Source organism: Tetrahymena thermophila (assembly GCF_000189635.1).
Source record: "Tetrahymena thermophila SB210 genomic scaffold scf_8254649, whole genome shotgun sequence".
NCBI classification, from domain to species: domain Eukaryota; phylum Ciliophora; class Oligohymenophorea; order Hymenostomatida; family Tetrahymenidae; genus Tetrahymena; species Tetrahymena thermophila.
In genome coordinates, this window is record NW_002476417.1 from 621,777 (window position 1) to 646,354 (window position 24,578).

Below are 24,578 nucleotides of genomic sequence, written 5' to 3' on the forward strand. Positions count from 1 at the left end.
TAAATAAAAATGATCAATATGAAGATTGGGAAGATAATCAATCAATTTGATGAGTGTATTGCCTAAGTGGTTTATATTTGTGTTAAGCATAAATATATACATACATAGATATATACATACAAATTACAATATTTTATTTGAGGCATAAATTCTAAGCTTAAGATAGCTCTATAATTCTTAAAAGGAATTTGTTAAGGAATACTGAATAAATATAGCTGTTCCTGGTTTTAAAATTCCGCTGATTGGATATATTTAATCAGCGGAGTTTATAAAAATATTAATATATAAATGACAAAATGGCAGTTTATGTATTTTTTTTTTCTTTTTTAAATCAGAATTTATCAGATATACCTTTAATTAAAAATCAAGGAGAGCATTTTAATTTTTGGTTCCAAAAATTAAATTTTTGCTATAAATTCCTAAAATTTAATTAAAATATTCGAATTGAAAAAATAGAAAGAAAAAGAAGGTTTAAGTTAATATTTCATTCAAATATATATGAACTGTAAAACCTTCTATTTTACCTTAGAATGTTTTCGAAAAAGCTTTAAAAAAATTTATTTACTGTAAAAAAAATTTTTTTACTCTCAAAATTTGAAAAAAGGTTTCTGTATTTTGATTAATTTTTGTAAAATATAAGAAATCAAATATAAAGAAAATAATTAAGATTTAAAAAAAAAAATATTCATTAGTAATATAAAAATTATTTGAAATATCACAAATCATAAATCATGATATCATGATCTGTGATATTTTAAATGCAGGAAGAGCTATATATTAATTTTTCTAAAATTGTATTTTTTTGTTTCTTTTATATCATTTAATTAAATTTTTTTTTTAGATTTAACTAAAATAATTAAAATCATATTAAAAGATTAAATCTTATTCAATTAAATTCCAATTTTGTAATATGCATACTTAAAATAAAAATAATTACTATAGATTTTTTTCAAATTTACCCTAAAATAAAATTTATTTCATTAAAATATTTATTAATATCTACAAAAATATAAATTTACAATATTTTATATGAAATCTTTAAGGAGACAAATAAATAGGCTAGGTAAGGTAGGTACCTTCATAAATTCTTTATTTTTCTATAAAGTAATTTTAATTTAAACATGAAAACAAGTATTAAAATTAATAGTAATATCAATATGATTAAAATCATCCAGAGTTAATTCAATATTTTTTATTGTATTTCTATATTTTTAGATGGTAATTAATGTTTAAAAATTTAACTTAAAGGAGCTATTAAGGTTGAATTATTAATTTAGATATAAATTCTAAAATACTCAAACTATTTGTCATCTTCTTTTCGAATTTACATCTGTATATTTTAAAAACAAGTCGTAGTTATCTCATATTTTATGCTATCTTTGATCTATTTCAACTTTAGTAAATATTCCTTGAATATAACTATATTTTAATTATTCTAAAAATATATATTAACTTTAAAGTAAAACATATTAAATTTAATATTAATTAAAACTACTTACTTCTATATTGTTGAAGCCATTCGTAAACTCTTAAGAAATAGAGTGCTCACTTGTTGAAAAAAAAAAATAAATTTTTTAATTTTGTAAGCCCAAAATATCAATATCTTTAATTATTTTATTAATTAATTTAGTGCTCTCTATTTTAAATTTAAAAGTATTAGACATTAGGGCATATTCATAAGCAGAACTATTAAAGTCTCCATAAGACTCTTGTATATTACTGTAATATTTTATTTTTATATGTATTGATACATTCTTATTGTTTACGTCTAAGAAATAAAAAATTTTTTAGAAATAGATATTTTGATGAACCTCAATTAATTCATAATTTACTTAGTTATCTTCAATAAAAATATTATCAATTTTATGTGGTACCATTTTTTGCTATTCTTTTGTTATTTAATTTTAGTTATTTTATAAAGAAATTATTAGGTTTTAATCTGGTAGTCTACTTAAGAGCAATAATTTTGGTTCCTAAAAAGTGTTGAAGCTCATTTAATTTCGATAAATGTTAGTAATAGAGAATTATTTTTCTGATAGAATGAGTGTCAAAAGTATATTAGTAGTTGGCTCATAATTATAAATCTCAATATATTTAACATTTTACAATTAAAAAACTTTTACTTCTTAGCTTGATTAGAAGTAAAACCTGTGTAAAAAATATCCACTCTACATATATCTTACTTCAAAAAGAACTGGTTTTTCTTCAATTAATTGATATTCTAAGTATAAATAAGAATTTGTGTCACTCTTTTCTACTTCGAAAATCACATATTCATTTTGATAATTATTTTAAGAATTTATTTGAATATTAAAAGCCTAGTTTATTTTCAACTATTAAGTTAATCTTTCGTCAGTTAAAATACTTCCTGTAGCATTTTAATTCAATTAATTGCCTTCATTTTAATATATTTGCAAACAAATTTATTTTTACTATTGCAAGGAATTTTAAATTAAATCATAAAATTGATTTTTATTTAATGATATTTCAGGATAGAGAAAGACATAAGTGTTGTTAATACTTTTCAATTTATTTTATAAATCAAAGCTAATATCTGTTATTTAATTCTCTTGAGAAAATTAAAAACGCTATGAGCAAAAATAGATCTAAATATTTAATACATTTTGATGCTAAATCTTAAAAATTCTATTTTAGTAAAAACTCTCAAAGACATAGTTTTAAAAAACCTACTAGTTTAAAGTTACATTTTCCTAATTTATGAGATTAATATGACTATATTCAGTTGCCATGAATAAAAATTATTTTGCATTGAAATTTGAGCTTGCTTTTAAATAAAGATAAAGAAATTCAGTATTTTTGACAACATTATTTTCTTTAGTTAGCACTCCATCAATTTATGGGAATATTTGTAAATTAGGTTGAGAGCATTCTTCAATTTTAAGATTATAATTTGATAGCCAAAAATCAATATAAAACTCATTTTAATTACTTTATTATAAAATTTAATAATTTCGCATCTTATTTATTGATAAAATTATCCATTAATTAGATTTTATTTTAAAAAGCTTATTTAAATATATAATTTATACTTCTTAATCTATTGCCTTTACTTTTAATTTTTATTAAAACTTTTAGTAATCTTATGCATTTTTTAAAATATAAATTGTTAATAAAGCTTTTTAAGTGTAAATATAGGAACCATTAGTACAATTAAATTACTCAAATATAAAGTCTGAATTCTCATTTTCCAAAATAACTTGAATAATTTTATTTGTTGAATTAGACAATAAAAGTGTATAGGTTGACATTTCGACTTCTATTTCTTAAATATAGCTTTCATTACCTATTATAAAAAAATAAATAAACTAAACAAAGGTAAATTATACCATGCATTCTCATTAATTAAACCATTTTAGAGAATTTTAAGAATTTTTTCATTAAGACTAAAGGTCAATTTTTGTGAAAAAACATTTTTTATTAAATGGCCTTAATTAATTAGAATGGACAGTAAGTAAATAAATAAATAAATAAATAAATAAATAAATAAATAAATAAATAAATAAGCTTTAGTGTATGATTTATCTTATACAAAATTTTTTAAAATTTACAAAAAAATTATTTTTTAAAATCTGGAATTGAAAAAGAAATAAAAATGAATTATTTGTAAGAAAATGCTACTTAAATGAATTTGTTTTTGAAAGTTAACATCTTCTTGGTATAAAGCAAGACATATTTCTTGTCCTCTAATAATCGCCTAATTGTAAAATTTTTTATTAAATTAAAAAGCTTCAAAAGCAGTTTCAACATCTAATGAATATATTTTTGATAATTCTTCTTAGTCGAATATTCTAGTATAAATATATTAAAGTTTTCTATAATATTCTGATTATTAGGAGCTACCCCAGCAATAAATAAGCAAATTACTTTTAAAAAAATAGTTATCTAAAATATTATCATTAAGAAATTAATCGTCTTATTCATACAAGTATTTATAGTAAACTTAAATCGGGTTAATATAGGTGGTATCACAACAAAATTGAATATCCACACTTTATTCATTTATTTGAATGTTTTTATCAAGCCAAATTGTTAATTTATCAAGAGATTAATTAATTTTTTAAATGTGAATCAAGGGTTTATTTTATGTTTAAATAATTTTATTTTATTGTAAATCAATATAAACATTAATTATATTTTATTTAAATTGATTAATGTTTATTTAAATTTTTCTTTCAAAATTAAAATTATAAATTTAAATTTTACTATCAAAATAGTTTCTTTTTAAGCTTAATTATGTTAGATTCATACATAAAATAACTATCGGATCTTCTTGCCAATTTTATTCAATAATTTATTTTTATATGTAATATAGATGGTGGTTGCTTGATAATATAGGGCTAAAATAGGTTACATTTTATGATATTTTACCTAAAATTGTAGATAGACTTTAGAAATCATAAAATAACTCAATAATAAAATCATTTTCTTTAAATTCTTTTGGCAAATAAAATTTAATTACTTTATTTTTTGATTCTATTTTTTGTTTAAACACTGTATTTCTATTTGAAACATCACTAAATATAATATCTTCTAAATAATCTATTTCTTAAAAAGAGAGTGAATAGTATATTTCCAGATGATATATAAAATCACTTGAGTCAGCCTAGCTATCTAGAGTTATCGATATATCTTAGTTCTCAGTTTGCTCTATTACTTTACACTTTAATTTAATAAAAATTATTAATTGGCTTTACAAAATTTCTTTATTTATTAATTACTTTATCAGAATATCTAATTGCTAATCTTTTTTTAATTTTTTGCTGATTAAAAATATTTAATTAAATAGGATACGTACTTGTTTATATCTTATTATAAATTTAACCATAAAGCTAATTCAAGTTATCATATGATATTTTAATCCTCATTAACTTATAGCTAACAAATCCAGCTCCTATTTAATAAATAAATAAATTAATTAATCAATTCTGTATAAAATTTAAAAAATAAATTCTACCCTCAGCAATTAAGTATTTGTTTTCATACTAAAATAGAGACAAATTTTCTTCATAATTAATGCAAACATTTCCATTTTCATCTACTTAAGCTTATTTTAAATTTTAACTGTAATCTTTATTATCATCAAAGAGTTTATCAGAAGACCCATAAGATATATTAATATCTTATCCTTTTAAATATAGGCATATAGCATGGTCAATTAAAGCTTTGTTTAAACTTAAATTTAGACTATTTTTTTTTTAATATAAATACTCTAAATAATATTCTTCAACTTCAAAATCTTATTAAATTTTTAGATAAATTATATTTGATTCTTACTCGCAAGTTTGTATAAAATAAAAAAAGGGAGATTTAACTTTATAATAAACATTAGAAAGCAATTTGTATTATTAATAATTATAACTAATGAAACAACTACCAATCACATAAATATGAGATGTTTCTAAATTTTAATAACCTTAATTATAATAAATGGGATGTTATAAGTTTTAGAGTTCATCTATTATAAGGCTTAAATTTTTGGTATATGAAATAATGGTAAAATCCAATTTTGTACAGCCATTTTTCTTTATCTCGAAAATGTAGTAAGTCACTCCATATTTAGTTATTTTACTACATTGTTTTATATCTTATACAATAAATACATACTTTAATTCTTGTGAATACATAAGCAAGTAGGTTTTAAATTCATACAACATTTCATACTTAATTTATAAAACTGGTTTTTATACCTAAATCTTTATGTTTTAAGTTTTACCTATTATTTAAAATTATTGTTAAAATTTTAAGTTATTTTAGAATTATTTTTACTTTATATATAATATTTAAACTTATCTAATAAAATAAGACTTCTTGCTCTACATTAATCTCCCAAACATTTTATTTATACAATCAAAATGGAATATTTCTAAAATAGCTTAGTTTAGCAAAAGTTATTTTCTTTATACTCATTCTCAAAGCAAATTTCTTACTTTTCCTAATAATTTATCCCTAATTCGTTGTATGTTATCCAAAATTGAGTAGAGAATTAGCTGCAAGATCCTTCATCTTACAATAAATAAAAAAATGTATAATCTAATGATAATAATTGATTAATAATAATTTTATAAGATATAATCTCTCCCTTAAAGAACGTAGGAGAAAGTTCTACTAAATAATCAACATCCTCGCTATTCATTTCAATAGTTTTTTATAGGCATTAAGAGACTTGAAGCAGCAAAAATAAAGTGAAAAAGATTGAAATAATCATCTTATCATTTGTTTAAATCATGTTTTGCATATTAATAAATAAAATTAGGAAATACTTTAATTAGTTATTATTAATATATTAATTAGCTTTTAATTACACTCTAATTAGCAATTAATAAATCATATATTAAACTTAATAAGTATTTTAGCTATCTTACAAATTAATTTTTACAATGAAATAAAATTTCTTAATTCCATAATCAATTAGTCAGCACTATTACATTTAAAAATTTAAAATGGAGTAAATTTAGTTCAAAAAGCTTTGTAAAATAAATAAAATCTAAAAATTTTCAATTTTTAAAAATATGATTTAGAATTAGTTATCAATCATAAATATTTATTTATATTTTTAGCCAAAATGATTTTTTAGACAATTTTAAATGCAATACGAATTAAAATTTAATAGATAATAAATTCCTTTTTTTCTTTTATTTTATTAAATATGTGAGACAACAACTAAGTAGTTATTATATATTTATTTTATTTATAAAAATCCCTAACACTTTAATTAAATCATCAAAATTAATAATTTTTATTCTACATTTTTTTTAAAATTTGATTTTATTTATTTAATAATGAAAAATATAAAAACAAACAAAAAATAATTTTTAATTCTAATTTTGTAAAAAAATCATTTTTTTTTCCAAATGAAAGTGAAAAAATTTTATTAATTTAAAAATAAAAAAATAATAAGAAAGAATGAAAATGATAAATTAAAAAAATTAAATTTATTAATAAAAAAACAGAAATTAAAATTATCAGTAAAGTTATACGAACATTGATAAAATAAAAACCATAAAAAGAAAAATATTATATATTTCGTTCATAAAATTGGATGACGTCCTTCAGAAATATAAGATGCAATTTATGGGATTGACTCAATCTTTTCTTTAAGAGCATCAAAGGTTCCTGCAAATTCTTCATATTGTTCTGGCATAAAGCTTTTGAAATTTCTAGCAAAACTTAAAAAGTAAAGATCTGCAACTGTAAAGTATCCTAGCAAATATTCTTTATTCTTGAGGAATTTGTGAATGTCGTTAGCTTTAGGTAGGATTTAGCAATTAAATATCTTTAATTTTTCTTCTCCTTATTTTTAAAATACTTGAAAGAGGCTGGTACAAAGATCAGAGAAGATATTCCTTAGATTATCAACTATGAATCTATCTGACTCTTTGCCTAAAAGTTCGCTCATATTCAGTTTATTCACTAAATAATCGAATATAGTTTCACTTTCTGTTAGTTTCACATCTCCATCAATCAGATAGGGTAAATTTGGGAAAGGCAAGTCTAGAGAGTATTTATCTTTTCCAAACCACTAAGCAGGATCAGTGTATAAGGTTTCTTAATATTCAACACCAGAAATCTCAAGTAAATATCTAGAAGGTTAAACCTTACCAGGGCCTTTCCAATATCCAATAGTGATTTTTTAAGACATTTTTTATTATTTTTAAATTTTGTTTATTTTATTGATATAAATGATTTATTATTTTAAAGAAAATTCATTTCTGGATTTAAAAACAAATAGATAGATAGATTTATGTAACAAATATTATTTAATTATTATAATAATCAAATAAATATTTTATAATATGTAAAAAATAATGAAAATATAGATTTGTATTTTTAAAACTAAAATAATAAGATAAAAATATGAGATTACATTAAATTTTTAATGAATTTACAAATAAAAACTTTGGAAGATATTAGATTTTATTAGATACTTAAATTTCAAATTACTTATTCTCTCAATTTTATTCTAAAAACTGAAGAAAAAAAATTAAAAAACTGTAAAAATTAAAATCATAAATATGAAATAAATCTTTTAATTTTATATTTAAACTCTAATATTTTAATAAATTAAATTCTAAATATATATTTCATCATATTTAATACATAATTCAATGTTTTTTATCTTAAAATAAAATGATTTGTAAGAAATATATTAAAAATGTCAGCACAATTGGTTTATATTAATACAAAATTTTTTTTTTAATGACCTATAAATGAATATTAAATTTCATATTTTGAGAAAGACCATAACATATCTTTATTTGATTATTAATTGGTCTTATTTAGAGTAAAAAACAATATTTAAATTTTCATAAATTTAGAGGGTAAAACAAAATAGATATGATTAGAAATTTTTCTTAAATTTTTCTATTTTTTGCTTTTTTAGATTTTATCATAATTTATAAGATTACATAAAAATAGTGATTGGTTTACAAAAACTGTAATGTTTCAATTAAAATTTAATTATAAAATCAAAGAATTACAAAATAATTATTTATTTGTTCTAATTTAAACTCTTTTCAATTTTAAAATGCAACTTTAGTAGTATTATCTACTTTAAAAAAGTATTCCTATTAACTTTTTTTTCACTTACTTCTTAATTTATGAAATTTTCTTCTTTTTTTATATATTCTCAATTATAATATATAATAAGATTAAATAGTACAAGTAAATATTTCTGACTTTTAATTCACACTCAAATTTAAAAGTAAACAAATTCAATTTATGCACTGCATAATTAATTAATAAATAGCTTAAATAGCCTTGATAAAATATATTAAATTATTTGATTCTTCATTTTATTATTTAAAGTTTTAGTTATTAGTTTTTAAAAATTTAATTTGAAGTATAAATAGACTTTCTATAAGTTTCAAAAATCCTAAATAAATAAATAAAAATAAATACTTTTAAATTCATATTTTAAATTAGTAAAATATTTATTTTAAACTTTTATTTATTTAAATAAAATTAGATGAATAAAATTAGATGAATAAATTATTAAATTTAAGATTTATATTTAATAAATACAATTTAATTATTTCATAAAGATTTTGAATTGTTTTAAAGATTTTTGATCTTAATAAGAAATGTATAAATTAGCAGTAGCAAAATTATTAAAATTATAGCCAAAATAAATATTTATTATTGGATTTTATAGAGCTTGTTTTTCGTATTAAGCTGTCTTGGCTATTAAAAAATTTGGCTAATAGGAATAATCATGCTTGAATTGCTAATTTAAATGTATATCCTAAAGTATTACTGCACTTCATAATTACTCCAAATATTTAATTAAGATTTCTAAAATTAAGTGGTGGTTATCTCATATTCTTAATCAATTTAATTTATTTCCAATACTTTTTCCTTAAGAACAACTAAGTTTTGATATTACTAAAAATAATTTTACTAAATATTAAATAAAATAAATATGATATTTATTTACATTTACTGAGTTTACACCATTTAAGTACTCTGAAACCAAAGACAGCTTATTTTTCGAATATAAAAAATAAAGGTATTTATTTTGCAAATTCTAAATGTTAAAACCTTTCATCGATTCAAATAATAATTTATCAATTTTAAATTTGAATATATTTTAATTTTAAAAAAATTGCAATGTTTAGCTTTCTTCTTCGTTATTTTTATTTCCAAAATAATAATTTTTATTTATAGAAATACTAATTTTGTCATCCGATACTTCTAATAAATAAAATTATTTCTCTAACTATGTTTAAGAGCTTATTTGCTTTATAGTATAGCTTACATTACTACAAAAAATATAAATATTTTTAGGAGAATGAAGTTCAAGGGCTTACTCTGAGATTTTTGTTGTTGTATTTGAACTATTTTATAAATAAACCACGATACTTTAATTTTCAAATCTACTTAAAAGCAACAAAAATGGTCCTTTTAAAGAATTTAATTAAATTTTATTTTGATAAATGTTAATATTTTAAAATTGTACTTTAGATAGTATAAGAATCAAATCTAAACTCTTATTCTACTAGTAGTTGTATATTTCAAGATATTTTAAGCTTTACAATTAGAGCATATGAATTTATTGATGTTATTGAAAGTAAAATCTCTAAATCTAAGTTTTATTAACTAAATTTCTTAATTCAATAAATACTGGATGACCTTCGATTGACTTGTATTCTAAGTATAAATAGTGATCATCATATTTATTTTCTACTTCTAAAATAATGTATTAGGTTTCAGAATTTAGTTAAATGTTAAAAGTTTGATTTAATTCTAATTTCTAAATTATTTTTTCTTCTTTTTCTTTTTAAATTACCCCGAATGAAGTTTAATAATAATATTATTCTATTTGTAAGCAAAATTTATCTGATTCTAGCCATTAATCCTAACTTGTAGTGTCATACTCATGTTATTCAGCACACATTTCAGGATAAATGAAAATATAAGAATTTTTAATATCATTTTAATTTATTTAAGATTCATCTTAAATAATATTATTTTGTCTATGTTAAATACTTTTCGTATAAGTTTAACATTTGGAAATTTAAAAATTCAAAGTATTTGAATAAGCCATCTTAAACACTTTTCTTTGGTATTTAATATCAAATAAATAAAGAGATAAAGTTTGCTTACTAAAGCTAATACTTTTGTGGTTAATGAATTCTATTTTATTGTAATATCTCAGTTTGAATTAAATGTTTTTATTATCGAAACCTGGACTAGCTTTTAAGTAAAGAAACTTAAAATCTTTATTTCTGATAATGCTATTTTCTGGAGTTAATGCACCATCAATATTTGAATTTAAATTTTAATCAAATTTAGTGCATTTATAGAATAGTAACTCATAAGTCGATAGCCAATAGTCGATTTAAAAGTTATCTTTTTAATTCTCAACAGTAAGTTAATAGTAAAACATTTATTCTATTTGAAATGCAATCCACTCAGAAGATACTATTTCGAAAGCTTGTTCTATTTTACAAAGTTCAACTTTTTAATTTATGATAGTTATTTATAATTTTCTAATAGCGAATGTATAGTCATTTTCAAGTCTAGTAAAAAAGATAATCACTTCTTTATAATTTGAATAAAACTACGATGATCCCTTGCAACTATAGTCATTTATAGAAAAATGATAATCATTTGAAAATAATTCAAATTAAATAATTTTATCTTAAACACCAACAAGCTAAATATTTTGATAAGTGAAATCTAAATCTATCACTTAAACGTAATTTATATCATCTTTTTTGAAGAAAAAAATAATAATAAATTTAAAGAAAAATGTAAAATAATTCTTGGAAATTACCTATAATAAACAACTTATATTCAGATAATTAAACAAATTAATTTTTAAATAGAACAAGGCATAATTCGGTCTCTCTTTTTATTGGTTAATTTACCTCTTTTGGTGTAAATTTGAACATATCTTTTGCAGACTAATTGTCTTATTGATAGAAAGTTTCAAGTTCTTCTTCAGTATATATTCTTGCATAAAGCAAAGCTGAGTATCTATAATATTATTATGATAAAGAATCACCCCAACAAAATACGAAGAATATTTCTTGATCTGCAAAAAGTATATTTTACATTACTAAATTTTCAATTAATTAGTTTTATTGTTCATACAAATATTTGAAATAAACCACTAAAGGATTTTCATAAATCTAATTACAGCAAATTCTTATCAATATATTTTCTGAATTAATTGAATAATCTTAATTAATTTTAAATCTTATTTTAACTAATGATCCATAAATGTTTTCAATTTAAAAATCAAAATTTGATTAAATCTTTTCTATTTTTTCACTTTATAAAAGTAAATAAATAGTATTATTTCTTAAAAATAACTGCCTAGCATTAATACTTATCACTTAATCAAAATTAAAGTTGTAAACTTATATTTTATCATTAAATAAGTTCTTAATTAACAAAACATCTTTTAAGCCAGTATAAGAAATAATTAAAGGATCATCTTTACAATATATATTTATCTTTTCCTTGTTAATAGTTAATACTTTATCGTAACCAGAATAGATAGGAATAATATATTCGCCTTCTTAACAATTTATTGTAAATATAGTATATTATTAAACTTATTAAAAAATAATTACAAATTAATTATTTTTAAGCTCTTCAGGTAAATAGATTTTATGCATTTATGTGTATCCATATTAATAGTATTGAAAGTTTGTGTTAAAATATGTCTTACTATTCAAAAAAAAATTATCGTTAAATTCTAATATACTAAATTAGGAATAATAATCTATATTTAAATCGTAGATGCTATTAATCGAAGCCATCTAACTTTCTATCTTGATTTGTTAAATAAAATCCTCTAAATAGATCATCTAGCACTATATTTATTAAAAAAACTTAAATTAATCAAATAAATTAACTTTATTTTACTGAGTTAGGTTATTTAATTACAAATTTCATCTTTATGTACTAACTTTTAAAATACAAAGGATATTCATTTTGTTTAATTCTTAAACCATATTGTCCTTAATTAGGTTCTTTTTGCTAAAAGTAAATTTCTTTTACAAAATATTCATATTCAATAACACCTTTACCTAATTTATATACAAATTTAAATTCATATTAATATATTTATTATCTATCCTCACTAATTACTACACCAATCATTTAAAAAATATTTAGGCTACTACAACCAATATTTTCAAGAAGATTAATTTGGTTCTTTAATTAAGGATACCCTATCTCCGAAATTTTGTATTAAATTTTATCTTTATCCAAAATAAAAAATGGTCTTAATTAATATTTTAAGGAAAGATCAGAATATATTTTAAATTTTACATTATTTTTACATTTGGTTATGACTTTTTAATCAATACTCTTAATAAATAAATATGGTATTAATCTCAAATTTTTATTCTATAAAATGTATATGGTAAGAACTAAATCTAGTTTTAACTAATGAGGATTGTAATAAATTGTTTCTTATAAAAATGATTTACCAATTGCAAATATGTATTAGTAAGTATCAATGCATGCATTTCCTTTCTAATCTATCTGTAGTTACTTAAATTAACTGTTAGTTTTAAGATCATTTTTTAGACTATCAAAATCAAATTAGTCATTGTTATTCACGTAATATATTTTAATATTTTAATCTTTTAAATAGAAGCAAATAAAATATGTACCAGAAAAGAAAGCTAAATTTTATTTAACTTAAAAGGGTAAACTATCATGTTCAGAGATTGTTAAAAATCTCTATTCTATTTCAAAGGCTAACTATTTATTTAATAGAAGTATATTAGATTCGATTCCGCATAAGTATTGAATTTAATCTACTCCTTTGTTAATATTAAGTTAATAAAATATATTTTAATCTAATTTGTATTCAAATTAATCATAAATTATTTTGCATTATCCTATGACAAATATATGGCTATAAATATATTTAATTGATTATTAAGATATTATATCAAGATTAATAAGATAATCTAAATATAAAAGCAAGCTGTTATATTTTGAAATTACAAAAATGGAAATATCCTCTTAAATGCAATTTAGATTTGATATTTCTAAAATGTAGGAAATAGACCCATATCTATTTATCTACATACATTTATTTTACCCATAAAATATATCCTTAATATCTTAAGAGTGAATTAATAAGTATTTTTTAGAGTTTTTTATTACATTATGATTAATCTTAAAAATTGGTTTATATACTTCTATTTAATCTGGTGCTATTTATTTTAATGAGTTAATAAATTTCTTTTTAAAGATTTTATTTTAAAATTAATTTTACTTTATAAATTATAATGCTCCTAATCTATAAAAAAATGATTTCTAAGATAGCATGATTAACTAATACAGTTTATTTTAATTCTAATCTTTTTATAGTTTTGTTAAACTTAAAATATGCAAACATTATTTTCTTTGAAAAAGCTTTCTCTGCATATTTCTTCTTCCAAAATATCATCTTGTGCTTATCTTACAGTAGTTAGCATGATTTAAGAAGTAAATTGGCTGCAATTTCCTTCATCTTAAGCTATAAAATTAAAATTTTTTTATATTAAGCGATCCAACTATATTAAAAAAGATATTGTTTCTCCTTCGTAGAATTTAGGTGAGTATTCCACTAAACTTTGATGTTATAAATCAACAATTTACAATTTAATTTCTTTGCTAAAAGTTACTAAAAAAAAGCTTATGAAAAGCATCAAAAATTGAATGTTATTTAATAAAATATTTCTCATTATATTTTTTGACTTTAGCTTCTAATTAGTTAATTTTTAAAGACAAACTATTACTTATTTTGATAAATTAATTATATTAAACTAATAAAGTAGATATTTAGTTCTATGATAAAAGCTATTTTTAATTCACCAAACCACTTAATTGTTAAAATATCTCTCTTAATTTAATTAATTAATTTCTATATAATAGTAGAATTTTTCAATTAATATTTAACAATGCTAAACATTTAGTTTAAATTTTAACTGATATAAATCGCTTAATAAAATTCAAATCATCGATTTTTAAAATGAATTATTTATAGTTTATGATTTATTTTTAGATTTTAATATTATTAATTAAGCATGTATTTGTTATTGATCATTTTATATAAAGAACTTTGATTTCTCCCTAAAAACCTAAAAAGTAGATATTTTTAAAATAAATAATTAACAATTTTGTAGCTAAATTTTCTATTTCAATTAATATAAAATATTTATATTTTTCTCAATACTTATAAAAATTTAATTTTATCATAATATGCCAAAAAATTTTTCAATAATTAATTAATCATATAAAAATAGCTTAACACAAAAATTACAAGTAAAAAAATATGAACTTAATTAAATTTAAAGAAATGTAAGTTATTTATTTATCTCATAATGCCTATTTTTAATCTGATAGAATTTTTATCTTGATTAAAAATATAAAAATTAATATGATCATAAATATTAATATTACTCCTAAAATTAAGAATTGTATTTGTAGTTCTTACAAATTAATCTCATTTTTTATATCATTTGTTTATTTAAAAATTTAGCTAAAGGGAACAATCAAACTCTATTTATTTTTTGAAATATATATTCTAAAGTATAAAAGTTATTTCTCATCTTTTTAAAGATTTTTACAAGAATCCTAATAGAAAGAGGTAGTGATCTCATACTAGTTCTCCATTTATTTGTAGTCCAATATTTGTTCTTTAAAAATAACTAAATTTTGATTTTACTTAGAATAAAATTATTAATATTTTTAAAATAATAACAAACTATTTACCTCATCTATAATATTGGCACCATTTATAAATTCTTGCATCAATTGAATTTAGGTTTTTGAATGAATAATATATATATTCTCATCTTTTAAATCATAAATATTTAAACCTTTTATCTATTTAATTTCTGTAAAACTTATATTAAATTTAAATGTGTTCTATGTTTATGCTAAGTTATTTTCTTGAACTTATGAAAAATTATCAAAGGCAAAATAATAGCTCTTTTTGATTTAAATTTGGATGTTGTTATCTAATACTTCTAAAAAATAGAATTATCTGTTAAACAAGTTATTTGAATTTACATTTTTTATTGAATAATTCACTTTATTACTAAAAATAAACATATTGTCAATCTAATCAGTTACTGTATTTTATACCTAAGATATATTATTTGAACTATTATACAAATGAACTACTATGTTTTAATCTTCCAATCTACTCAAAAGAAACAATTATGGTCCATATTTTAAATTTATATCAATTTTTTTTTAATAAAAATTAAAATATTCAAATTAAAATTGTGACAGAATGAGAACTAAATCTACAGTAGAATTCAAATTTTAATTGTATATCTCAAGATACTTAAAATTTTACAATTAAAGAAGTTAGGTTTCTTATTATTTTTGAAATTTAATACTCTAAAAATACATACTATTATTCAAATATCTCAATTCAAAGAGTGCTGGTTGATAATTAGTAGATTTGTATTCAATATACAAATAATAATTAGAGTGCTTATTTTCTGATTCTAATATTATGTATTTATTTATTTAATTTATTTATAGGTTAAAAACATAATTTAGCTACAATTTATAAGTAATTACTTCTTCCTCTTCCTCTATTTCTCCTTTAGCATTTTAATAATCTAAATTTTAATTTATTTTTAAACAAAGCTGCTAACCTTAATTGAATTATTAATCTTAATTTTAGACATATTCTTATCCATTCTCAACACAAATTTCAGGATAAATGAATAAGTATTAGTATTTTATTTAATTCTAATTTTTTAGAAAATCATATGTATTGTTAAAGTTCTCTTTTTATTTAACACTTCTTAAATTAGTTGAGCAATAATTAATTTAAAAATTCAGTGTTTTCTAATAGCTTATTTTAACAACTTTTCTTTAGTATTTTAAATCAAATAGATAAACAGATACAGTTTGATTACTAATATTAATATTTTTTGCATCGATAAATCTTATTTCACTATAATATCTTAGCTTGAACTGAAATTTTGAATTATCAAAACCTGAACTTGATTTTAAAAAAAGATATTAAAAATTAATTTCTCTTAAAATGTTATTTTCTTTAGTAAAGAAGCCATCTATTTTTTAGATTAATGGATTTATATTTTCATCATAATTACTACATTTTGAATCCGATAAATAATTATTTGATTGCCAATAATCGACTTAAAAGTTATCATTTTAGTCATCAATTGTAAGTTAATAGTTAACCCGTTCCTCGATTTCTAATAAGACCAATTCTTAAAATTTTAATTTGAAATTTTAATCTATTTAAACTCCAAAGATTTTTTAGTTTATTATTGTTATTTTTATTTATTATAAAGTATATAAACTATCTTAAGTATTTCTTTTATAAGATATAGTAGATTATCTTTTGTTAGAAAAAATTTATGTAGAACCATAACAATGTTGACCATTTATGTTGTAATAATTAACATTATCACTTAGTGTAACTTAAATAATCTTTTCATTTGTGTCACTAAGATAAATATACTCGTAAAATGCATCTAATTCTATCACTTAAACTAACTTTTTACTATCTTTTAAAATAAGTAAATAATATAAACATTAATAAATTAATGATTAAGTAAAAGAATTATTAATATTACCCAACAAGAGTTCTTTTGATTAAGCTATTTCAGCTTATTTATTTTTAAGTAAGAGTAGGCATATTTCTGACTCCCTTTCTATTTTTTAGTCTAAACCTTTAAAAGAAAAGTTGAATTAATCTAGAACAGCTTATTTTTCTAGTTAGTAAAATGTTTCTAGGATTTCTTCATTTTGTATTCTTGCATAATACAAAGCTTAATATCTATAATAATATTCTTGATTAGGATAACTCCAACAAAATAAAAAGAATAATTATTATTTTTCTTCTAAATACAAATCATCAAACTATCCATCTAAATAGATTTATATATCTATATCAAGTATATATTTGTAATAAATTAAAATTGGAGGATCATAAATTTAGTCACAACAAGTTCTAATCACAATATTTTCTTAATCAATTTACTCATTCTGACCAATCATAAATTATATTTTTAATATTTATTGATTAATAGTTTAATTTTTAAAAGGAAAATTAGTCTCTACTTAAAGTATTTTTTGTTTCCAAATATTTATGTAAATTGTGTTGTTTCTTGAAATTAACACTTTAGTATTGATTTTAATTTTTTAATCTAGGTTATAGTTTAAAATTTATATTTAATCATTTGAATAATTCTTTATTATATCTAACTGTTGTACTAGATTACAGTATAGTAATAATGGATTTTAAGACCAATATTTATTAGATATTTCCTTTTGAATAAAAATAATTTAACTGTAATAATGTTTTAAAGGGACAATATATTCCTCATATTAAGATTCTCTAATAAATGTAATAGTTTAAGTCATATTTTTTATTAAAATTATAAAATCAGTATTTTTTAATTCTTGTGGTAAATTAATCTCAAACGCATATCCCAACTTTGTAAAATATGTAAATTGTGTCATTTAATTTGTAAATTTCATTTTTGGTAATTCATTATTATATTAGAATAACTAGTAAGGAATATATTAATATATCTAAGCATTGTAGATGCCATGTGCATAACTTGTATCATAATCAAAAAAAATACTATTATGTGAATTCATTTTCATCTCGATAATTTAGCACTTAAATTTATTTAATGTATTTCAATTAATAAACTTAATAAAACTAAATATTTTACTTTGTTAGGATATTATAAGACGTATTTTACATTGAAATAAGGGATTGTGTCACTCGTAAATTCCAAAGGTTTTAGACTTTATTTAATCCTAAGGCATTTTTACCTTGAAAAAAATGAATAAATACTTTGAAAAAGATAGCGATTTAAGAAAATTTCATATTCAAGTATTCCTTTTCCTAGATATTATTAATAAAAACAGAATGAACTTTTGCAAAATAATAATAATTTTTGAATGTTATTTACCTGATACTATTATTTTATAATAATTTTTATCTTCTTTATAATATTATTCATCACTTATACATGCATATCCTCTCTAATCTTTTTATAATTACTTAAAGATTTCTATCTTATACTATTCGTCATCAGAATCTAGATATTTTTAAAATTCTTCCTTTTTATTATAACCCCCATAACTTACTAATATATGTTCATCATTGAAATAGAAGCAAAGAATATGATTTGATATGCGAATTTTATCTGATAGTATATATGGATTTTACTTGCTGTGATCGATAAGGATTAAAAATTTTTCTTCAATTAGATAATCTTTTTCTTTATTTAACAATAGTATAATAGATTCCTTTTCACATTCATATTTAATTTTATTACCCTATTCATAAATGTTGAATGAGTAGAAAACATTCGCTTCTAATAAATGCTCATACTAACTATAAATAATTTTGCAATTTCCAATTACAAATAAATGGCTATGAGAGTATTAACTTTTAATATTTTTAGTAATATCATTCAGACTTACAAGATGATTAAAGGAAATGTTTAAATTATTGCATTTAGAAATAATCAAAATTATAAGCTCTCTTTAGTAGCATTATTGTTGTTTTGATATTTCTAGTATAAATGAAATCGATCCATATTTATTTATTTATACACAGTCATTTAGTTAGTGTTCAAAAAACATATCTTTTATCTCTTAGGAATTAATCAAAAAATATTACTTAATATCCTATTTTAAATTATATTTAATCTAAAAAATGGGTCTTTCTATATTTATTGATCCTTCTACATGTATATCTAATATTTAATTTATTTAATTTTCATTTTATTTTTAAAATGTATTTACTTACATTCAAATCTAATTTCAGCTTATTAAACAAAAAAGTTGCTTCTAACAAAACAACTTTTGCTCACACATTTTATTAAAATTTTGAACAAATGATTATTATTCAAAAGTTCAAATTTGCAAAAATTATTTTCCTTGAACATACTTTCTTTGCATATTTCCTGATCATAATTATCCACTTATGATGATTAAATATTTTCTTATATAATCTAAGTTAAAAATTAACTGCAATTCCCTTCATCTTGAGCTATGAAATAAAAATATGACTTCCCTAAACTTTATATTGATAGCTTATAAGTTAGGGTTTCTCCTTCAAAGAAACGAGGAGAGTATTCTACTAACTCATGATATGTATTTTGATTTATTTGTAGTTAAATTTCAGAGCATACACTTGCTATTAAAAGACCTAAAATAGTAGCTAAGAATTTGTAGTTATGTTAAGTAGATATTTATATCATATTTAATACAAAATAAAATTGATTATCCTAATTTAATTTATTAAAACCTAATCTTTTTTAACAAATAATTAACAATAACAAAAATTGAGTAGTCATAAATTTTCTTAGATACTAAAAATGGTTTTAAAAAGTAAAAATAATATATTTAGTTTTATTGTATGAGCTTCTATAAAAAATAATAATATTATATCTTATATAATTAATATAATCTACTTTAATTTGATTTTAAAAATTAAAATTTTTTATTTTTTGTAAAAATAAAAGCAAATTAAATAATTTTATACAATAAAATATTTAAACTGAATTCAAACTACCTAAATATATTGTGTATAACAATAAATAATTATTAACTAAATTAATTTAATTTTATCATATGTATTTCTTAATATAATCATAACTCTACAATTTTTTAAATCTGAAGTAAAATATTAAAGCTAAAATTGAAATAATAAGAAAAATGACTAAAACAATCAAAAATTGTAATTAGAAATTTTTAACTATTTTCTACTTTTCTGAGCTTATAGACTAACTAAATATTTAGCTAAAAGGTAATAATAAATTCGAATTATTCATACAAAGATATATTCTAAAATATAAATGTTCACTATCCTAATTTTAGAGACTTTATAAGGAACTAAAATAGAAAAAAGTGTTAATCACATATTCTTCATCAACTTGCTTTTATTCCTAAATGTGTCCTTTAAAAATAATCAAACTTTACTGCAGCTAAAAAAAATTAAATAATAAAAATATAGCTATAATTAAAAAAATATTTACATCAATATCATTAATTCCATTTAGGTATTCCGATTTCAACAAAAAATGGTTTCTTGCAAAAACAAAATAAATTTACTGGGTTTGTAGCTTTAAGATATCTAATATTTTAAATATCTTGAATTACGAAGGATTAATTTTAAATGAAAATGAATTAATTTAAGATTAAGAAAACTATTATATAGAGGTAACTTATTCATCATAGGGAGTGTTTTAAATGAAATATTATTTCTTTTTAATCTATATTTATACATCGAAATCATAAACTTCTAAATAGTAAAATTATTTGTTTAAGGAACCACTAGAATTAATCTCCTTTATTGTGTAATTAAATTAATTATTAAAAATAAATATATTTTCAGGAGACTTTAATTCTAACATTTCTTTTTACCATATTACATTTTATTCATATGATAAATAAATTATTAATTTTTCATCAACGAATTTACTTAAGAGTAGTTACTATTGTCCTTTTTTCAGCTATAATTTTATTGCATTCAGATAAATATTTGTATAATAAAAAGGCTTTTCAGAAATAATAAGAATTAAATTAAAAGTTGAATTTTATTTTTAGTTATGAATTTCAAGATATTTCAGATTTTACAATTAAAGTATTTAAATTTCTTGATATTACTTAAAATAAAAGCTCTATAAAAAAGTTCTATTATTTAAATATCTAAGTTCAAAATTAACTGGACTGTGATTAATAGTTTTATATTCCAAGTACAAATAATAATCTTAATAATTTTCTAATTCTAAAATAGTAAATTTATTTTCAGAATTTAATTAAATATTAAATATTTAATTTAGCTGCAATTTAATTGTAATAATTTCTTCAATAGTTCCAGTAGCATTTTGGTATAAAAATTATTTATTTTAATTTATTTATAAACAATTTTAGTCTTAATGAGCGAATTCATCTTAATTTTTTTGGGAACAAATTTCAGGATAAATAAATAAATAGTCATTTTAAATATAATTCTTAATTTTTAAAATATCATCTTAATCTCTACTCGTTGGTTTGTATTTAATATTTTTTTAATTTATTTAGCACTTAGATATTTTAAATGAAAGATAACCATAATTCATTATCTTAAATATTTTCCTTGAATATTTTATATCAAATAAATATTACGATAATGTTTGCTAATGAATTTCTACAGTTTCTGTATTTATTATACTAAGTTTACTAAAATATTTAAGCCTAAATTAGATTTTCTAGCTATTTTAATTCTATCCTGCTTTAACATAAATGAAATTAAATTCTTAACTATTGAAGAAATTATTTTTTTATGTCAATAAACTTGTTAAGCCATCATTTGGAATTTATTTTTAAGAAATACATTTTTCTTAAGAAATTTAAAAGTTAGATAACTCATAATCAAACTAAAATTAATCATTTTAATCTTAGGATACAAGCTAGTAGTCTGTCATTAATTCCAGTTCAAAAACAATCCATTCATAAGATATCAAATTAAAACTTGTTCCTAGTTAACCCATCTTGATTTTTTAATTTATGACTGTAATTTAGATTTTTGTAGACAATTATTGATTATTATAAGAAATCCTTCTTTGAAATTATATTTCAGAGACGGCTTCGCTTGTATAATATTGGAAACTTTCAAGACATTATTAATAATTAACATAACAATTCAGAAATATATTGTTGAAATTAACTTTGATAATTTTATTTTGAGAATTCTAAAGATAGAGGTGTTCATATAGTGTTTCTTCTAAATTTATTTCCTAAACATACTTTTTATCATCTTTTTTTAAAATAAAAAATATATTAAAGAAATATATTTATTTTGTTGATAACTATTCCTTTTATTGGCTTTATATTAAAAATATTTATTTTCTAAAATTTTATTTCTAATAACTAAAGGTAGATATTATGTTCTTAAATTTAATAAATTAAGAAACAAAAGAATTTATTCTTCATAAAAGAATTTTAAATAAATTTGTTGATTACCTAAAATTATTTGATGAGCATTCATAGCTTGAGTCTAGTTATTTGTAAGTAAAGCTAAACATATTTCTGACTCTCTTTCTATTGATTTATCAAGTTATTTTAAAGAAAATTTAAACGTTTTCATCACATCTTATCTTTCTAGCTGATAAAATTTTGTTAAATCTTCATTGTTTTGAATTCTTGCATAAAATAAAGCAAAATATCTGTAATATTATTAACTCTTTGAATTTCCCCAACAATATACAATAAATTCTTCGGTCGCCTACCTTATGTTCTCAAAAAAACTATTATCTAAAAGTGAGTCTTCTTTCTCAAAAAGATATTTAAAGTATATTGTGATAGGAAATTCATAAACAATAGAGCAACAAGTTCTTATCTCTATGAATTCTTCTTGCTCTTTTTATCTATCATCGTTGATTGCAAAAATTATTTTATAGTATCTATGACTAATAGCTTGCATTTAATAAGATAAATTAGTTTCTATATTATTTATGGTTTAAAATATTAAATTTATATAAATAGTATAATTACTAAAAATTAATCTATCCTTACTTATTTTAATAATATTATCTAAGCTATAGTTTTAAATATATATATAATTATCAACGTAGTTCATCTTTATATATAATTATTTTTCATTATTAGCTTAAATAATCAAAAGATCATCATCTTATTTCCAGTACTTTTCAGAAATTTCTCTTTCTATCAATAAATAATTCTAAAAATAAAATGTAAGAGGCATAAGAAAATCCCTTTATTTAGAATTTTTAATGAAAATATTAATAAATCTAAGACCTTTAAAAACAATCATAAAACTTTTATCTCTTAATTCTTATGGAAATTAGATTTTAAAAATGTCACCAATATGTATATCATATCTAAATATAGTATTAAAATGACACGGCTCAACAAATGTTTTTACAAAATTTAAAAATTTCTAAAATTCTAAATAGTAAGAAATTTTTAAGTCATAAATTTCAACTCCATGAGCAGAAGATGTTTCTTATCTTACTTAATCGACCATTTAAATTACACCCATCTCTGAATTAACTATTTAACACTAAATTGAATTGTTTAAATTATAAAATTTTTTTATTATTTAATTTACTTTTTTAGAAATGTTTATCAATAACTCCATTTTTTCATGGTCTTCATTTTTTAATAATAAAGGATGTTAGTTCAACTTAATCTTATAACAAATATGCCCAAAATATGCTCCATTCAATTAGTAATTTTTAACTAAAAAAAAATATTCATATTCAATAAATCCTTTCCCTATTTTTAGCAATTAAAATAAATATTGATTAATTGATAAATTAATTTTGATTAATAATTTTTACCATGTGCGAAAATGTAATAATATTATTTTTCAATTATTAAAGAGTTGTTTAACTTGTTATTTGAACATATTTTTCTATTTTAATCTTCTTATAATTAATAATACTTTCCGCTTATTCTCAATTAATTTATTAAATTATTTGAATCCAGATCCAATTTATTTGAATTCTCGCCAAAGTATATTTATAGATCTTAATCATTTAAATAAAAGCAAATTCTATTCATATCTAAAGGGTACTTTTAGTTATTTTGAATTAATTATGGATGATCATTTATTTCCAAAAAGCTTAAAAACCTTTCTTCAATATAAAAATCCATTTGCTTATTTAATAAAATAATGGTGGAATTTTTTTCACATGAATACTTTATTAAATCAATTTTTTCATTGATTTTGAATTAATAAAAAATATTAGGCTCCAAAACATGCTCATATTAAGCATACATCACTTTACATTTTTCAGTAAAAAATATGTGGCTATAAATATAGTTTTTAAGATCGTACAAAAGACTTTTATCAAGACCTTCAAGAGGATTTATAGTAAGATTTATATTTTTGCATTTTGATATAACCCAAATTGTAAGATGTTGATTAATGCACGAGTTAGTAGCAATTTCTAAAATAAATGAAATAGATCCATATCTATTAACACTTTTAATACAATTAACAAATTAGTATTAAAAAATTAAATCTTTTATATCTTAAGAGTTAATCAAAATATACTCTTTAGCATCTTTTCTAAAATATG

The 24,578-nt window shown here is 19.6% G+C and overlaps 8 protein-coding genes across 8 annotated transcripts; all 8 read right to left on the reverse strand. All coding sequences in view use genetic code 6, as the record gives it.

Annotated features, from left to right (window-relative positions):
• Nucleotides 1-1,078: 1,078 nt before the first annotated feature.
• TTHERM_000274619 (transmembrane protein, putative) lies at nucleotides 1,079-6,256 on the reverse strand (the record flags this gene model as incomplete). The annotated part of the gene is made up of 6 exons (XM_012797623.1): nucleotides 1,079-1,435; nucleotides 1,500-3,304; nucleotides 3,640-4,681; nucleotides 4,740-4,912; nucleotides 4,976-5,734; nucleotides 5,788-6,256. The coding sequence occupies 6 exons, from the start codon at nucleotides 6,254-6,256 to the stop codon at nucleotides 1,079-1,081; spliced, it is 4,605 nt and encodes a 1,534-aa protein (XP_012653077.1).
• Nucleotides 6,257-7,048: 792 nt separating this feature from the next.
• On the reverse strand, nucleotides 7,049-7,660 carry TTHERM_00274620 (glutathione S-transferase, amine-terminal domain protein; the record flags this gene model as incomplete). The annotated part of the gene is made up of 1 exon (XM_001016002.1): nucleotides 7,049-7,660. One exon carries the CDS (start codon nucleotides 7,658-7,660, stop codon nucleotides 7,049-7,051), a length of 612 nt encoding a protein of 203 aa, XP_001016002.1.
• A 1,394-nt stretch (nucleotides 7,661-9,054) lies between these two features.
• Nucleotides 9,055-12,147, reverse strand: TTHERM_00274630 (transmembrane protein, putative; the record flags this gene model as incomplete). Its single annotated transcript, XM_001016003.2, has 3 exons — nucleotides 11,297-12,147; nucleotides 9,455-11,232; nucleotides 9,055-9,402 (listed from the first exon to the last, which is right to left on the reverse strand). The coding sequence occupies exons 1-3, from the start codon at nucleotides 12,144-12,146 to the stop codon at nucleotides 9,055-9,057; spliced, it is 2,976 nt and encodes a 991-aa protein (XP_001016003.2). The 5' UTR covers nucleotide 12,147.
• Nucleotides 12,148-12,372: 225 nt separating this feature from the next.
• TTHERM_000274646 (hypothetical protein) lies at nucleotides 12,373-13,917 on the reverse strand (the record flags this gene model as incomplete). The annotated part of the gene is made up of 2 exons (XM_012797624.1): nucleotides 12,373-12,560; nucleotides 12,966-13,917. 2 exons carry the CDS (start codon nucleotides 13,915-13,917, stop codon nucleotides 12,373-12,375), a joined length of 1,140 nt encoding a protein of 379 aa, XP_012653078.1.
• Nucleotides 13,918-14,850: 933 nt separating this feature from the next.
• On the reverse strand, nucleotides 14,851-15,588 carry TTHERM_000274647 (transmembrane protein, putative; the record flags this gene model as incomplete). Its single annotated transcript, XM_012797625.1, has 2 exons — nucleotides 14,851-15,198; nucleotides 15,247-15,588. The coding sequence occupies 2 exons, from the start codon at nucleotides 15,586-15,588 to the stop codon at nucleotides 14,851-14,853; spliced, it is 690 nt and encodes a 229-aa protein (XP_012653079.1).
• Nucleotides 15,589-17,519: 1,931 nt separating this feature from the next.
• TTHERM_000274648 (hypothetical protein) lies at nucleotides 17,520-17,852 on the reverse strand (the record flags this gene model as incomplete). Its single annotated transcript, XM_012797626.1, has 1 exon — nucleotides 17,520-17,852. One exon carries the CDS (start codon nucleotides 17,850-17,852, stop codon nucleotides 17,520-17,522), a length of 333 nt encoding a protein of 110 aa, XP_012653080.1.
• Nucleotides 17,853-19,010: 1,158 nt separating this feature from the next.
• TTHERM_000274649 (hypothetical protein) lies at nucleotides 19,011-19,748 on the reverse strand (the record flags this gene model as incomplete). Its single annotated transcript, XM_012797627.1, has 3 exons — nucleotides 19,011-19,027; nucleotides 19,101-19,241; nucleotides 19,295-19,748. The coding sequence occupies 3 exons, from the start codon at nucleotides 19,746-19,748 to the stop codon at nucleotides 19,011-19,013; spliced, it is 612 nt and encodes a 203-aa protein (XP_012653081.1).
• Nucleotides 19,749-20,117: 369 nt separating this feature from the next.
• Nucleotides 20,118-24,539, reverse strand: TTHERM_00274650 (transmembrane protein, putative; the record flags this gene model as incomplete). Its single annotated transcript, XM_001016005.2, has 5 exons — nucleotides 23,835-24,539; nucleotides 23,603-23,769; nucleotides 22,495-23,554; nucleotides 20,526-22,288; nucleotides 20,118-20,474 (listed from the first exon to the last, which is right to left on the reverse strand). Exons 1-5 carry the CDS (start codon nucleotides 24,274-24,276, stop codon nucleotides 20,118-20,120), a joined length of 3,789 nt encoding a protein of 1,262 aa, XP_001016005.2. The 5' UTR covers nucleotides 24,277-24,539.
• Between the last annotated feature and the right edge of the window lie 39 nt (nucleotides 24,540-24,578).